Source organism: Mus musculus, chromosome 5 (assembly GCF_000001635.26).
Source record: "Mus musculus strain C57BL/6J chromosome 5, GRCm38.p6 C57BL/6J".
In the NCBI taxonomy this organism is placed as follows: Eukaryota; Metazoa; Chordata; class Mammalia; order Rodentia; family Muridae; genus Mus; species Mus musculus.
The window spans coordinates 45,433,616-45,450,784 of record NC_000071.6 but is presented as its reverse complement, the minus strand read 5'-3'; the positions used below and the strand labels follow the sequence as shown (position 1 = coordinate 45,450,784).

The window sequence follows — 17,169 nt, the reverse complement described above, 5'->3', positions numbered from 1 at the left end:
CATGCAGCTATTAGACAATGGGTCAAAGTTCATGTCTTACTTGGGAGTTAAAATATTGTGGTCTGTTTGTATCTGTAAATACTTTCACTAATTTGAGCCCAGCAACTTCTGCTCTAATAAACCCTTGCTTCTGGCTGCGTGAGCGCTCCAGAAAGCTCCCTGCCTGAGGGCGGAACTTAGCATCTGTCCGCGCCCTAGGTAGGGTTCACTGCACTGCAGAGAGCGTGCTGCGCGCCTACTGGGCTACAAGAGGAGGCGGGGCGGGTGGGCAGGGCACAGCTTAGAGCACGAGCCTAGGTTGCTACACTCCTATTGGCTCCAGGGAGGTGAAGGCGGGGCAGATGGGCGGGGCGCAGTAGAGCGCGTGTGTCTCGCGGCTTAGTTTCTAGAGGTCCACAGAAGAAAGGCGTGGTTTACTGTATCTTAGTTTTAGGGCGTGGAAGGTAGGCGGGGCACAGTCGAGATCACGCGCTCCGGATTTCGCAAGCCTATTGGTCGAAGCAGGAGGCGTGGCTCCGCAATGTCTCCGTCTCCACCTCGAGGCGGAGCTTTGGGGGCGGGGCACAGGCAGGGGCGGGTGTTCTGGGCAACCTTTCTGAGTTCCTTCCTCCCAGGGAAGCTGCGAGCCTCGAAGTGCGTTTGGGCTCGCCGTTCAGTACCGCGCGAGTCTGTCAGGAGCAGGATGGCGGCTTCAGGCGAGGCGCGCCGGGTGCTGGTGTACGGCGGCAGGGGCGCTCTGGGCTCGCGCTGCGTACAGGCCTTCCGGGCCCGCAACTGGGTAACACTGCGTGACGGCCGCTGCAAGCGGCAGACTCTAGGAGTAGCGGGGAGATCGGGGACTGCCGGCCATGTGCACGCGTGACTAGGCTGCACGCGCACGCGCCGGTCTGCTCTGGGTCACAGGTGCCTGGCCTTTGCCCTGCAAAGAGCGTGGGGTGTAGGTGTTCCCTAGGCCTCCTCCAGGCCCGGAAGGTCCAGCGTGACTTGGGAGGGAAGTGGAGCGGTGTGGGCGAACTGGGAGGGGAAAAGCAGAATGAAGACTCTGGAATTGGGCTGCCCTAAGTTACTAGCCTAGTGACCTTGAATTGATTTCCCTAATTCCCGCTAGCCTCAGTTCCCTTGTAAAATAAAATAGCAATAACTTTCCTGTTTATTCTTGGGCCAATCGTGATGAGTAAATAGTCTTTTGAGATAGTAGGTAAACGCCGTTTAAGTGCTAGCTGTTACCGACACTGCAGTCTGTGTTGCAGGCAATATTATTAGCCTTGTTGGAACTCGTAGTCGAAGGCTCAGCCCCGCAGTTGCTGACGTCTTTGCTTAGTAAAGGATATTTCACCTACTTTGTCGGGTCAGGTGTCCCCTCAGATGGTGGCAAGTGAGTGCAGAGAGCTGATCATGGCCCTAGCCTCTTAGCAGGGATCAGAATGGCTCAGCACTGGACACTTCTAAAGTAAGCCCTGGAGTTTGGAGCACCTTCCTGAGAGTTTAGTTAGCAGAAGCAGCACAGCCTGGGCAAAGGATCTCCTGGGACTACAGAGAGGAACACAGAATTTTGTTCTGGCTTAAGTGTGGTACAAGAATAATACCACGACCTATTTAGATCCTTGGGAGACTGGGATGTCTTCCACAATCTTTGAAGACTGGTGTACTGGAGAGTGGAGACAGAGGCAGCACTGAAGGTGCGGCGTGTGTCTGCCCCCACCGGGCTCTGTACTCCTACATAGCAGCTCTCGTGGACTCTAACTTCATTCATCCTCTTGAGCTGGTTGAGTTGTATTGTCACATTGACAATCCAGAGTCACCCTGAGAGAGGGACCCTCGGCTGATGAATTGCACAGGCTGATTTGCCCGTGGCCATGTCTGTGAGAGCCTGTCTTGGTGGATGGTTGATATGGGAGGACTTAGGTGACACTATGGCTAGGAAGGAGCTGGACAGGAGCCAGGGAGTCAGCCAGTAAGCATTGTTCCTCCTTGGCCTCTGTATTGAGTCGGATATGCTAATTTACATGATTTGCCGGGATTCTGTTCCCTCTCCTCCCTGGCACCCTAGGGAGGGCTGGGTGGAGCTGATTTTGTATTATTCCCCATGGTTTGTGGTTTACAAGTAATGAGTGCTGAGTGAGGCTGTAATTGCTCTTAAAGGTAGACACTGACATCTGGGTCTTCAGTCTGAAGGACCTGGAGGTTTCTGAGGTAAATCTCTGCCATGGAGGATTGAGCATCCACATCATTTTGTTCATACTGACCCTGTTAATCAGTCACCCACTTTGTATGGTGGAAAAGATTGCCACGTTAATACCTCAGTCGGACGTCCGCACTGAAGGCTCATTTGCCACTGCTGGAGGGCAGGGGTCTTCCATAGGCCGGCCATCATCTCTACGAGCCCAAGCGTTGTGAATTGCGAAGGGTTTTACATTTTTAAATGGCTTTATAACATGAGAAGAGTAACAATATGTGGCACATATAGTTTCTATTTCCGCGTCTGTCATTCTCAGGGTGGCCCATCCCTGCCCCTCCAACTCCATATTGTTTGTAGCTGTCTCCCATGGGAGCAGGTTTAAGTATTGGTGGCAGAGATCAGGTGTCTCTAGATACAGATAAGGTTTGGCCTTCAGAGTCCAGCAGGGAAGGGGAAGGAAGTGTTCAGAGCACCCTGGGCTGCAGTTAGTGGTCCCTGAAGGATGTCTGGGAGGTCGGTTGTTATTACCTTTCTCTAGTGGGTTTTTGTTTACATGGTAAATATCCAAAGATCTGAAATGTTTCTAAATCTTGCGCTTTTAAAGGGCTATATGATACCCCAGATGGGAAGTTTCATGCCATGAATGAAACCTGTTGCATGTTCAAGATTATTAACGTACTATGTAAAATTACTTTTAGATTGAGTATACAGATTATATCAAACATGTGAATTTTGTGTTTAGACTTTAGTCCCATCCCCAAGATAAGTATATGCGAACATTTCATAATACCAAATTGCAAACTGGAAACGTTTCTGGTCTTGTGTAGTTCAGTTTAAGTCTCTCCACTAAATTTTCTTTGCTCCCATTTCTGGGGGTTGCTCTTTAGAGAAGTCACAAGCCACCAATTCTTGAACAAAGCTGTTTTTCTTGCTCCAGTGGGTTGCCAGCATCGATGTGGTGGAGAACGAAGAGGCCAGTGCCAGCGTGGTTGTTAAGATGACAGATTCATTCACAGAGCAGGCTGACCAGGTAATTCTAATATCCCTCACTGTGACAGGAGAGGCCCAGGGAAGGTTCTGCCAGCTGTGTTCTCTGTCTGCCAATTCTAAAGTCCTCTGGGGGATCACTTAGAAAACCTGAAAAACAAAAGGTAAATTCTAGGCTCTATTTCTGACTGGCTGATTTTGGCAAATGTCTTTCCTGTGTGTGTCCTGTGATTTTTTTTTTTTTTTTGCATGTCTTATGTTCTATATTTGATAGTTAGCTTTTTAAAAAATTTACCCTTTAGTTTAAATACTTTATCTCACCTAAACACTTTGGTGATGTATAAAATTTTATTTTGTTGGCTGGCTGTGGCTTACTTAGATTTCCTTATTGTATGCTTCAGGTTTTCTTATTTAAATTAATTTGTTTTTACTATTTAATGAGAATAGTGTGGTTAAGTATCTTTTGAAAAGTGAAGTTAAGCTAGTTCATAGCATACATACTGACAGAACTTAGTATTTTCAGTTGTGAAATTATGGACAAATTATAAAACAGGGAAAACAATAAAACTCTACAGACATGTAAGTAAATGGTGATATCACCCTTCTTCCCAAGATACCACTCCTCCTCAGAAGGGATGATATTGCCCATTTCATGGCTATCTTAATATGAGTATCTCAGAGTTCTTAAGCAGTCCTGCCTCTGGAGCAGGCCTCTGACCCACTGCCTGGAGGACTCAGGCCTGTGTTCCCACCCTCATTCCCAAGGAATCTCCAGCCCCTGCTCTGCAATAGTAATGTTTTCAGGACTACTGGACGGGGAGGCAAGTGGGGCCACTCGGTTTCAGCCAGTGACAGTCTGAAAAGCTAGTTGGTGCTACAGCTAGGGCAGCAGGTTTCCTGACCCAAACTTAGTTTGTAAGTCGGTCTGCTTTGTTGTGCTTTCTCCGGTGGTCTCAGCGCTGGCTGAGGTTTCATGTTCCTTGACTGTTTTAAATCCCAAATGTGGGAAAGATCTTTGCCTAAAGTCACACAGGTAGGAGAGTGGCATAGCTAATGTTTGAGCCTGGGCAGTGGGCTTTATGGTTGTGCTCTTCTGTAGTGAGCTATACTGCCTCAAAACAAGCTAATGCCGGGTGAATAAAGTAATAAAAGGAAAAACTCCTGTGAAGAGCAATGCCTGGTCTTGGAAAGGCATAGCTCTTCTAGGTGAGGGTTCTGTTTTTAGAGTCTCCTCAGTTCTTGTTGAGTATAAGCTCTGATACCAGTGTGGACTTATCTATTTAGTATCACTGTTGTTATTGTTATCATCAGAGAGGAGGAAGAAGGGGAGGAGAGTGAGGGAATGAGAACGTTATTGTGGATGCTCATGCCATAATGGTTGTATGGAGACCTGAGGGTGACTTTTGGAAGCAGTTCTTGCCTTACACCGCTGGATCTAGGGGTCTAAGTCAGCTAACAGGTCTGTGCAGGAAGCAGTTTTATTTGCTGAGACATCTTGCTAGCCACCGTATAGGTTTTTGAATGTCAAAGTTTCCCCGCCTAAGACTTGACTACGTGGAATGTATCAGTAGGGCAAAATGCCTTATGCTAAGTCTATAGATCTTCTTCCTTCCATTCCATTGTGAATTTCTGAGTTAACTACATGATGCTTGGTTTTGAATTTTGAGGTACCAGAAGAGGAAATTCTAATTTTAGCGTGTGTGAAATTGGTCTCCTGGTCAAGAGATTCAGCTAGGGACAAGAGTTCTAGAAGTGAGAAGAGAATTGAATCTCTAGGGGATTCTTGGGCAGAGAGCAAAATGTAAGAGGCTGGGATTTGGCCTTATCTTATTGTAAGAGTGAAGAAAGGTTAAAAGCGTTGATGAGCTTCTTGACGAGTAGGTAGGATGGCATGGATACTGGGCCCATGCATATGTGGGGAGTGAATACAGCCTCTGGCAGTCAGGGTCCAGGTTCTGACCAGAGAGACTTGGCTTCTGAAAGAAGGGAGGAGCCTATAGGATTGTTGAGGGCCATAGAAGGAAGATCAACAAATAATATACCTGATTAGGTAAAAGGCCCAGCCAGGGTTCTAGAATCTGTCTAAAAGGAAAGCATTAGTTGTGGTATGCAGGAAAAGCTTGTCTTTCATTGGCTGAGCATTACTTTTACAGAAACAATAGCCTTCAGAGAAGAAGTAATGGCTCCATGGAGAGGCCACTGGAGAGATGTTGGGTCTTGGTATGTGTTTTCAAAAAATGGAGCATTCTGAATACTTCAGAGGCATTACCTCAGACATTCCAGCAAATAAGAGCTACAGTGGCCAGTCAACATAGCCTGTGTGCCAGGTTTCCGTTTTAATAAATGATAGTGAGAGTGTGTGGTATATTCTCAGGGCTTGAAGATTTTAAACATAGAGACCATTGAAATGAACTCTGTGTACTCCGCATGTACTAGCGTTTTGCAGTTGACTTTTTTCCTCCTCTTTTGTTTTTTAGTGATATTTCTTTGTTAAAGTGTTTTTTGTTTGAGGTAGGGGAGGGTGAGTGAAATGAACCTTCTCAGATCATGAGTTTGTGACTCCTGAAGAAAATCTGGAAAGGCAATACCAAAACTTCACCTGTTTGTCACAAGGCCCTAGTGATGTTCTTAAAACCCCCTTCCCTCCCTTTCTTTATTATTTGGCTTCAGGGAGTGCTTATGTCCCTGCCCTATAGAATGTTCATGTAGAGGTGCTACTTTATGGAAGCCATATTGAGAGGTGGTTGGTTTTACTATCTAAAATGTATGGAACTTCTCCCATCTAATATTCCAGGCCATTTGCTCGGCTGGTAAACTAGCTTATAAAGAAGCAAACTCTTCCAGTTTGTTCATCTTTTTGCCTCTTTTGATTAAGGTCACTGCTGATGTTGGAAAGCTCCTAGGTGACCAGAAGGTGGATGCAATTCTCTGTGTGGCTGGAGGATGGGCCGGGGGCAATGCCAAATCCAAGTGTGAGTCCTTCTCTGAGTTAATTATTGCTCTGCTCTTTGCCTAGCTGACAGAGCTCTGGTATACGTGAAGCGGCAGGCCAGCTGCTTTTCTGTTTGTCTCTTGGGATCTTTGCCACAGCTCCGTCTCTTTCTTTGGTTTGTGGTGATAGCAGTGGGTGATTTGTAGAGACTGACTGCTCATAGGTCTACAGGCTGGGAAGTCCAGAGTCACAGGCGGGTGTCTAGTGGGCATTTTCTTCCAGCATCATGCTGTGGTGGAAGGAGGGAGGTCAAGAGAGCATGAGAGCTAGGGTGGGGGAGGCTGACAGTGTGACAGTGTCACCACCTGTTCCTTCCCAGTCTCTCTGGCAGGGCCAGAAGGCCAACACAGCTGTGACGTGGTCACTGTTTCAGTGCTCTTTTACAGACTCTTAAAGGCTCTCATGAAAATTTTATCCGTGAAAATGTAACTCTGTAAAGACCCTTTTTATGGCTGTGGGGTAGTAGTTCCATGGAATTTTATCATTGGTAAAAGCCAGAATAGGGGTAGGTGTTCCTACTATTAATCTAAGCATTTTTATAAAGTAAAACCATTTTTGAAGCCATGACAGTCTGGTGAGTCTGTTTACCCCAGACTTATTTGCTAAAATCTATTGGCTAAAACTTTGGCAGTTAGCAGGCAAGGAAGCTGAGCCTTGGGAGACGGCATGGCCTGTGTTTAAACCTGCAACTCTGACCATTGAGCCCTGTGCTGTTTTTATTAAATGCTGTGGTAGACAGCAGGATCTGGAGGGTCCCTGTAGTACAGGCAGTGTGAGTTGAGCTTGCCTTCTGGGTTCTTCTCCGTAAATGACACTGTGGTAGACCAGTAGGCTCTGGAGGGCCCCTGTAGTACAGGTAGTGTGAGTTGAGTTTGCCTTCTGGGTTCTTCTCTGTAAATGATGCTGTGGTAGACCAGCAGGCTCTGGAGGCTCCCTGTAGTACAGGTAGTGTGAGTTGAGCTTGCTTTCTGGGTTCTTCTTTGGAAATGATGAGCTCATATATATATATATATATATATATATTTTTTTTTTTTTGTCCTATTCCTCAGCGCTTTTTAAAAACTGTGACATGATGTGGAAGCAGAGTATGTGGACATCCACTATCTCCAGCCACTTGGCCACAAAGCACCTGAAGGAAGGAGGCCTCTTGACCCTGGCTGGGGCCAAAGCTGCCTTGGATGGGACTCCTGGTAAGCCTTCATTTTCCATGTGTGCAGTGTGAATAATTCTCCTGCTGCAGAGATGGATACATCCTGGGTTAAGGAGGTGCAAATCCCTTTGTGCCACAAGAACTTTCCCATTGGGTGGATCTACTGCCTTTTATGCCGAATCCTCTTATGAGTGAGGAGCACTCTTAATCTTGTCCCAGGGAAATAATCTTGGCAGGTGGATTCTTGACCCTGATTCCTGGTCAAATTTTTGCCAGTTTCTTTAATTGCAAACTGTATTATCTAACTTACGAGCAACCACAAAGTTGCTGACATATAGACATAGAGTGCCTACCACATGTTAGAGCTTACTATATTCACATGAAATATCAAGTATTATTATACAGACATATTATTATATAGACATAAAGTGCCTACCACATGTTAGAGCTTACTATATTCACATGAAATATCAAGTATTATTATACAGACATATTATTATATAGACATAGAGTGCCTACCACATGTTAGAGCTTACTATTGTATATTTCATATGAAATATCAAGTATTATTATACATACTTTCCACTTCACACATGTATTTATTGAGTCCTGCTATAGGCATCTTTATTACCTTTTCAATTCCTTGGCTAGGAAAACAAAATTTAGAGAATTAAATGAATTGTCCATAATTATTTAATTAATATGTAGTGAATATACTTTGGAGCAAACCTCTGATCGTTTCTGGTATGTGCCACCACAAAGACCCTTTCTTTTGCATTTCTTATTCCCTGTATATGTTTGTTGGGGCTGCCATGCCTTGTCTTGATTAAACGACAAATACATGTTTCCTAACAGTTCTAGAGGGGAGATACCCAAGACTCATTGGCTTATAGATGGCTGCCTTCTTGCACTCTAGATAGTCATTGCCTTGTGTGTCTGTGTCCTAAGTTCTACCCCTTAGAAACACCTTGGTCATTCTAGATGAGGGTCACACCCTAACGATCGTACTTTAACTTAATTACCACTTTAAAGACCTTGTCTCTAGATACACAGTACCTTTCTGAATTTAGGATTAGGACAGCACCCATTTGGGGGATGGGTGCATTTTATACATTCATTTAGGGCCAAGGCTATAGGAATTTAAGTAGGTGACACAGATTGGTGGAAAGCAGTCTTTTTAAATTATTATTATTTTTTTAATTCTTTCCTCATTGTGGATGCTTTTTTTTTTTTAAATTTTTATTTATTTTAGGAAGTTGTAAGCCACCATGTGGTTGCTGGGATTTGAACTCAGGACCTTAGGGAGAGCAGTCAGTGCTCTTAACCGCTGAGCCATCTCTCCAGCTGGAAAGCAGTCTTATCTGTACTGCTTGGGTTTAAAATGTATTCCTTTGAATATCTAAGTAGTAGAGATCTTAGGGCCCCTTCTCAGTTTTAAATGTAACTCTTTGAACCCTGAGTCTCTTGCTAGTTAGTAATTTCTTGCTGTTCATTGCATTTCTCAGGGCACAAGAGCTAACAGGTCCGTGACTATTGCAGTAATTAAAGCTGTATAACTGTTAGGTGTCTTTCTGCTTGAGAGCTGCTTTTTATTAAACGGGACATAGGGCAGAGGCACTAGAAAGTAAACAGAGAAATGAGTAATAGGTTGACATTTCAAAAACAAAACCTCGGGACTGAAAGACTAATTTTTCTCAAAGACAAAGCAGTTTCCCATTTCCATTGGTTTATAAGTGCAGATAGTTCGATGTGATGGCTCCTCTGAATGACCTGTCTGCTCTGCAGCCATCCTGTGCTGTGTTTGGAAGCCACTCTTAAGGGAACGTATGATCACGTTATAATTTGGAAGAAAGTGTTCTTTGTAGTTGTACGTACTTTTAAAAAGTATTTTGCAAAGGACCTAACCCAGACAACCTCGTCGAATCTGTGTAGTCCTGTTGACTTATTCTTGGGTTGCTTGGTGCTCATTTTCTTCCTCTCAGAGCTTCCCAGCTGTTCCAGCGTTGGGAGTGGAGAGGTAGAGAGCTCCCTGTGCTTCGCTGAGTTTGTTGTATTTTTAAACCATTGGCTCCCCGCCCTCTGATAAGACAGAGAAAGGAGGATGGTGAAATCCCTCTCTAAGTAACTTCTTGAGACCTTGACCTTCTTTGGCAATCTGATGTTGCTGAAGCTGATCACTGATTGGTTCCTGGACTGGGCTGTGAATCCCACCTCCCTGGACTTGGGATGCCTCTTGAGCTATTACACTTGCAGACCTGTGACAGTCTGTGACAGAGCATCTCTGACTTCACTTAGAGCCTCAGTGAGCTGTGGGGGGAGAGGAAGCTGAAGGAGGCCTGTGTACTTGTGTCAAGATGGGCTCAAATGGGACACCCTGAACATGTGCAGCTTTTTATGCACATTGCACACTGGTACATTTATTTTTGAAGTCTAAGATTTTAGGTATTCTATGTGTAATGTTTTTTTTATTTACCAGAGAGAGGTACCTGGAAGATATGAAAGTGACTGTCTCTTGATTACAGTTGAGATAAACCTGAGTGATTTTAGGTGGCTTTTCTGAGACCACCTGGCTGGGAAGTGAGGAGTGAGCTGGCAGATGGCAGATTGATCTGGTTCATATATTGACTGTTGGCAGGGTGTTGAGGGCCTGCCACAGCAACAGGGAGCAGGGAACCTGTGCTGCTAAATTACTTTCTAAGCAAATACCTTGGATGAGTCAAGGGGAGAAATGGGGGAAAAAGAGAGAATAGAGAAGGTTCTGTCCCTGGAAATGTTGTATGGAGGAGCTGATGTGACCAAGGGATGAGTAGAACTTAGGGAGAAAGTGGATGGCAATGTCTTATTTTTATTAGTGTAATTTTTTTAGCTTGTTTTCACCAGCATATATAGGAAATTTCACATGGGGCTGAAAGACCTACACTTAGTCGGGAAGCTGGCGCCTGCTCAAGTGCCTGATCCCTACAGCACTCCCCAGGTACAGTTAGTCACAGACTTCAGGCACTCAGAAGCATTCTATATGTGTTCTTATGTGCAGACAACCACACTCTCTTTCTAGTCACACATTTTTATATTAAAAGCATTTTTTATGTTTTGGAGTGGAGTTCATCCTCTGTATCTTGGGATGGACTTGAACTCATACTCCAATTGCTGGGATGGGAGGTATGTGCCACCATGGCTATCATGTTCGTATAAATAAAAATGTATTGAGGGCTGGGGAGATGGGCTCTGTGGGAAAAGGCATTTTCCACCAAGCCTGATGACCTGAATCTGATCCGTAGGACTCTCATGGTAGAAGGAAAAAAACAACGTCTACAAGCTGTCCTCTGATTTCCATACATGTGGTATGATGTGTGTACATGTGCATAGTCACACACACACACACACACGCACACGCACACGCACATGCACACGCACACACACACACACACACACACACACACACGATAAATAAATAAATAAATAAATAAAGTAGTTTAAAAAATATATTGAATGCCTTTTTCTGAAGTTGGGCATGGTAGCTCATGCCAGTAATTCATAGGCAGAGGTAGGATAGCTGCAAGTTTGAAGCCAAGTGTATTCTACATAGCTGGTTCTTATCTAGCCAGAACTACATAATATACCTGTCTTAAAAAAAGAAACAGAGCCGGGCATGGTGGCTCATGCCTTTAATCCCAGCACTTAGGAGGCAGAGGCAGGCGAATTTCTGAGTTTGAGGCCAGCCTGGTCTACAAAGTGAGTTCCAGGACAGCGAGGGCTATACAGAGAAACCCTGCCTCAAAAAACAAACAAACAAACAAACAAACAAACAAACCAAAAAACACCTAGGATTCTTTTTACTCCTCCGTGTCATCTGAAGAAGGGGAATAGCTTGTGGCACCATGCCCTTTAAAAACCTGCACTTTTGGAAACCGGCCAGAGGCCTACCTTCCCATCACCTTGCTCTGTTTGCTGTTACTCTGGCAGGGCTGGTGGAGGTACCATGCTAAAGGACACAGCTGTGGCTAGAGTTCTAAGGGAACAGAGAGGTTGAGGAGCTATAGCATCGGACATTGACGTAACCAGCTGTTTTCTCCTCTTTCCCAGGGATGATCGGCTATGGCATGGCCAAGGGAGCCGTCCATCAGCTCTGCCAGAGCCTGGCAGGGAAGAACAGTGGCATGCCCCCTGGGGCTGCTGCCATTGCTGTGCTCCCGTAAGTGACTGGGACGGGAGTCCCATTGCTTACATCTTGTCCACTGCTGAGTGCTGACAGTTTGAGAGGCTCTTTCTATCAGAGCTTTGAGTGTGTGACACTGAAGACCCTTAAGCTCCTGTCTGTATTCTTGCTACTGTACAAAACACCCTAGATTGGGTATTTTATAAGCCACAGCCTCGTACTCATTACAGTTGTATAGGCTGGAAAGTCCAAGGACAGGGTACCAGCAGGGTTGGTGTCTGGTGAGAGCCTATTCCTAGATGATACCTCTCTACTGTCATATGGTAGGAGGTCAAAGGGGCTCTCTCAGGCCCTTCTTTCAGTGCCCCGTCCATCGATGGGGCCACACCCTGACCTAATTATCTCTTAAAGGCCTTACTCTTGTTACCCTGCAGGCTTGGTTTCAACCTAAGAGTCTGACCTGGGAGGCACATTCAGCCAGTAGCAGTATCTCAGACATTCATCTGTTTTGAGGACGGATCTATCTTTTTTCATTTTTTGTGCCTTCTTTTCAAGCCCACTCTTACTTTTCAAGTCTCTCCACACTTTATTCTTCTTTATATAGTTGTGTTTTCACATTGCTGTAAGGTCAGCGTGTGTGTAGAGCCAGGCATGTGCAGCAGCCTGGGCAGTTCTGTAGGAGACTGTGGGGATGCACAGGGACATTTCTGATTGACAGGAAGCAAATCCCCAGTCAGCTGTCTGTCTCAGGTCGAGGCTGCTGCCTTGGGCATGGCGTGTCCTTTCTCAGTGGAAGAATTCTAGTGCCAACTGGCTTGCCTCTTGCGTTCTGTGCTGTAAGGGCTCCCGGGGCAGCACCGGGACTGGCTAGCTTTCCAGTTCTTCACTTGTGAGGTTTTGATGGCTGAGCTGCCCGCTGGTTGTTCTGACTGATGGCCGAATGTGTTGAGCCAGTTCTGTATTCTCTTCCTGAATATCATAAAATTTCCTGGAAGGCAGCCATATGCTTAAAAATGACATTTTACCATTTTGATGTTTTGAGGAATATTATTTCACATAAATCTTTAGAGAGTATTGGAGGCCTTAATGAGGCACTTGCCTTTGATAAGGCTGTGTTTGACATAAAGGTAAAATGTGACTCACCTTGTTTTCTTTCTGTCTGCCCCAAGTATAAGTCACCAAGAGCCTTATTGGATTCCCCTCAGCTGTGATTTTTGTTAATGTGGACAGCTTGCTGGTCTCTGATTATCTTGTCTGATCTCTCCATGTAAATGTCACTCTCAGTGCCAGAGGCTCCCTGTGGCGGTGCTGTGTTTGTCTTTTCATGGTCAAGAACCAGACTCCTGTTATTATGAAGACGATGCACAAATGACACACTTATCTCTACATTGCAGCGTTACCCTGGATACCCCGATGAACAGGAAATCAATGCCTGAGGCAGACTTCAGCTCCTGGACACCCTTAGAGTTCCTGGTGGAGTGAGTATCACAGGAAAGGGGGTGACTAAGCAGCCCCCAGGCTCTGTTCCCTGCCCTTTGGGGACTCTCAGTGACCCTGGGTGAGGGTCTGGGGCTCTGAGGGCCTGAGGCAGCTGGTCTAGGAGAAGAGCAGTTATATGAAGGGGTTAATAGCCCTGCTATGAGTCCTGACTCTATTTCTTATCCCTGTCCTACCAAAGTATGCATATCTGTAAACTGTCCTAGCATACAGACTGCTCGCCTGTGTAACGAGGGTCCATGATGAGAAGGAAGAGGGATCGTGTGTGTTACGCACTTGGCAGTGTGTGACCCAAGTGTTCTGTCAGCCCCATCTCCTCCTTATAAACTGGTAGTGTATCCAGGAGCAACTCGGGGGCAGGAAGACAGGAGGAAGTCACAGTCTCATGACTCAATCGATGCTGAGCCACTGATGTATGTCTTCATTTCCAAAATCCTAGTCAACTGTTAGTGAACCTGGACACACTTTGAAAGCCCCCTGGAGAAAGACTAGGTCTTTCTTTCTGGTGTCCCTTTGATCTCAGTTCCTTAAAGCCTGCTTTAATAAGTCTAGGTTCACTGGGCACCTACCACAGTCAGGTGCTGCCTGGACATGAGATGGCTAAGTCACCGTCCGTCCCTATAGGTGACCTTCCCCATGGTGCCAATGCCATAGCTGCTTTGATGTCTGTACTCAGTGTTTGCCATCTGACCTACTGTTACAAGTCATTTAAATTAAATAGAGAGAACTTCTACTTATGTTTAACCGCATAGTGCTAGTTATATGGTAAGCACTATTCTAAACCCTTCCTACTATTGTGTGTGTGTGTGTGTGTGTGTGTATGTGTGTGTGTGTGTGTGTGTGTACATGCATGCATTGGGAATCAGAGGTGATCAATATTGGGTATTTTCAGCCATTTCCCATTTTTTAAAAGATGTATTTTATTTTTAATTTCTATATGCGCTGTGTCTGATTGTGGATGTGTGCCCATGAAGGCAGGTGTTGGGAGGTCCATGGGGCTGGAGTTAGGGGGATGACGGTCCCTGGAGCTTGAATTCCAGGGGGTTCTGAGCTGCCTGATGTGCATGCTGGGAACTGCACTGGGCTCATCTACAAGAGCAGTGTGAGCTCTTACCCACTGAGTCACCTCTGCAGCCCTTCCACCTTAGTCTACGAGAGTCCCTCGGTAACTGGAAGCTCACTGTTCTGGCTCTACTGGCTGGAATAAACACCAGAGGGCTTCATATCTTCCACCTCGCCAGTATGGGGATTATAGGCATGTGCAGCTGGGCCTGCCTTTTTTTTTTTTTTCAATGCACTTTCCAGAGATCTAAATTAGATCCTTATGCTTTTGTGGCAAACATTATACTGACTGAACTGAACCCTTGCCCCTGACCCGCCCAGCCCACACACTTCCCAGTACTTTATTTAGTGCTCATAAAAGATTCTTTTTATTTAAGACTGAGTAACCTGCCCAAAGACCAGCAAACCCAGGCTCCTACTTAGACAGTATGGCTGCAGGACTGGGTGGGCCTGCACACCCGATGGTGAGCTTGCAGTCATGCTTTAACACACGATTGAGAAGATAAGTCGAGAAGACACCATGGTTTGGTTTGTGGTTGCTTTTCCATTTCTCCTTAAAGGCCAATGTTCCCACAATGCTTGAGTGACATATTAACCTAGAATCTAGACTCTGGACCCAGCAATGAGGCTCTTGGGCCTGAGTACCCAATCACGACATGGGGTATCAGGCACCCTTTGCTCTAGCATCAGTTTTCCCACTTGAAACTCTCTTGGCGAGTTAGCGTGAAGTTTGTCTGAAATGCTTGTGAGCACGATACCTTCTGTACCCCCTGTGCTTAGCATGCCTTCGTTCTCATCCACTCCACACTCCTGGGAAGGCAAAGGCAGGACAGACTTCTGTGATGAAAATAGAAACCCTTAAATGTCTCCAAATGTCACTTTTGTTTTTCCCAGACACCCAGCTCAGCTCTAGCCCCAGAGATGGGACCATGATCTGTTGGCAGTATTTCAGGGTGTTTTATCAGTGCTTTGGGTTTTGAGTCCATACACTTTCTTGGTTTGTACAATATCAAGAGAAGATACCCGAGTGTCTGGCCACTGAATGTCTAACCTAGTCCTCAGGGTTATACATTGGGACCACAGTGTCCCAAGAGCCAAGTGCTAGGGGTTTGAGGTCCTGACACTGGATCCTCAGGTGGATGGGACTCCAGTGTAAATGCCTCACTGTTAGAAATTGTCATCTGCTCCTTGCTTTTTCACACAAAATTTTGAGCCTTTTTTCCTCCCTGTTTTTTTTTTTTTTTTTTTTAATGTCATAGACAGGGTCTCCCTTATGGTCCAGGTAGACTTAGTTGCCCCTCCACAATCAGCTGGTTGCTTTAAGTCCCAATACACTTTACTGTAACAGCCTGCTTTTTTTACAACTTGTTTTGAGCACCCAAGGCATGTTTGCTAAAATTGAAGGACGAGTTTTTTCTTTTCTTTTTTTTTTTTTAAACTTGAGAAGGAACAGAACATAAGCTGGCTTTCTTCTGTGTTGTGTTCTCATGGCCACTTCAACCAACTTCACATCAAACCGCTGGATATGCTCAGTGCTAAATAGGTGGAGACTCCCCCCACCCCAGTTGCCATTCTCTAAAGACAGTATAGTTTTATCTGCTGTTTATTACATACCATATGTGTCATGTAAGTTACTGTCCATAGTCTGGGGGTGATTTGGGGAACATCTGAGAGAATGTGTGTATTATATGCAGATAGCATGTCCTCTTATTTAAAGGGTCAGACTGACCTCCTGGGATGGCAGAGTCCTCAGCAGTCTGGAAAACTTGTAGGGATGCCTGTCTGGTGCATATATCTGTCTCTTACAGTTAATCACCTAAAATTGCCTCGTTAGTTAAAATCATACTACTGTGTTGTGAAGCATTTTGACCATGTAGAAAAAGGCAAAAGTGAAAGCTAAGATTACATTAATTCTGAGTCAGGTACTGAGTTCTTTGGGGACCTGTGTATATGTCTCTGATGCCTAGTGGCTTCCTCACAGTCCCTTCTAGAAACCACCCTTCACACCCAAGGCTACCAGTATGAATATTAGCATGTGCCCAGAGAATGCTTTAAGAGTATAACATGTCTCTTGCTATTCTAGAACCTTCCATGACTGGATCACTGGGAACAAACGGCCAAACTCAGGAAGCCTAATCCAGGTGGTAACCACAGATGGGAAGACAGAGCTTACTCCAGCATATTTCTAAGCTGCATCTCAGTGCCTGGGAGAGCCCTCTCGAAACATCACTAACCTGTCTGTATTGCCGAATCTGGCCCCATGTTTTCTGTATTCCTGTTTGTGGTAGGAGATAACCAGTCTTGTTTGTTTCTTACATGGCATTCCTTTGTTGTCCTGGGATGGTGAGGTATGTTTATGGGAAATGAGCAGAGGCCTGTAGGTAGCACCTGAGGGTCCAGGGAGGTATATGGACAGGCCTGCATCACAGCATCCTAGACTTCTTTGGAGACCCGTTTGATAGTACTTTCAGTTTTTGGCATTTGGGGTACTTTGAAATCCAACTTGTTTTTAAATTCCATGTTGGTGCCATAGATGTAGTTTTTACAGCCTGAAAATTAACTGCCATGAACATTCTTTGGTGATGTAAGCAAGTAAAACCCAATGGACTCTGTTGTGATATCCTTTTGTGTTCCAGCCTAGGCTAAGTGTTTGTGAAAGCCATTTGTGAGTGCTTGGAGTGTTCTTCCTAATAAACACACTTCATGTCTTGTGTTGTCTTTTTCACTCAAGTCCTGACTTACACATAGGGGTCCTGGAAGAACGGGAGTATGAGGTATGAGGGTCCTTTCTCCTGCTGTAGTAAAAGAGGGTAGAATGGATCTGAGATGAGTATATTTCACATGGCAACACAGGCTCCAGCCGGCCATGTGCACATGACTAGAGGGTGGGATGGCTCCATGAGGTCAGAAGCAGCTCTCCATGTGACTGATTCACAGCCTTCTGGTTAAGGACCTGGGATGTGATCCAGTCTGGTCAGTTTACAGATGGGGAAGCTGCAGCCCAGAAAGATGATTAGCATCCTCATTGCCCCTAGGAGTCTCATGAGCCTAGAATCCCATCGCCAGATGGTCACAAATTATAAAGACCTTTAGTTTGCTTTCTCTTTTCATGGACTGAAACATCCCTGCCATTGTAAGGCAAGGGC

General features: G+C 45.4%; 1 protein-coding gene across 1 annotated transcript; it reads left to right on the top strand.

Annotated features, from left to right (window-relative positions):
• The first annotated feature begins 555 nt into the window (after window positions 1-555).
• Window positions 556-16,753, top strand: Qdpr (quinoid dihydropteridine reductase). The gene is made up of 7 exons (NM_024236.2): window positions 556-778; window positions 3,117-3,209; window positions 6,042-6,138; window positions 7,208-7,348; window positions 11,392-11,500; window positions 12,859-12,942; window positions 16,107-16,753. The coding sequence occupies exons 1-7, from the start codon at window positions 683-685 to the stop codon at window positions 16,210-16,212; spliced, it is 726 nt and encodes a 241-aa protein (NP_077198.1). The 5' UTR covers window positions 556-682; the 3' UTR covers window positions 16,213-16,753.
• The last annotated feature ends 416 nt before the right edge of the window (window positions 16,754-17,169 follow it).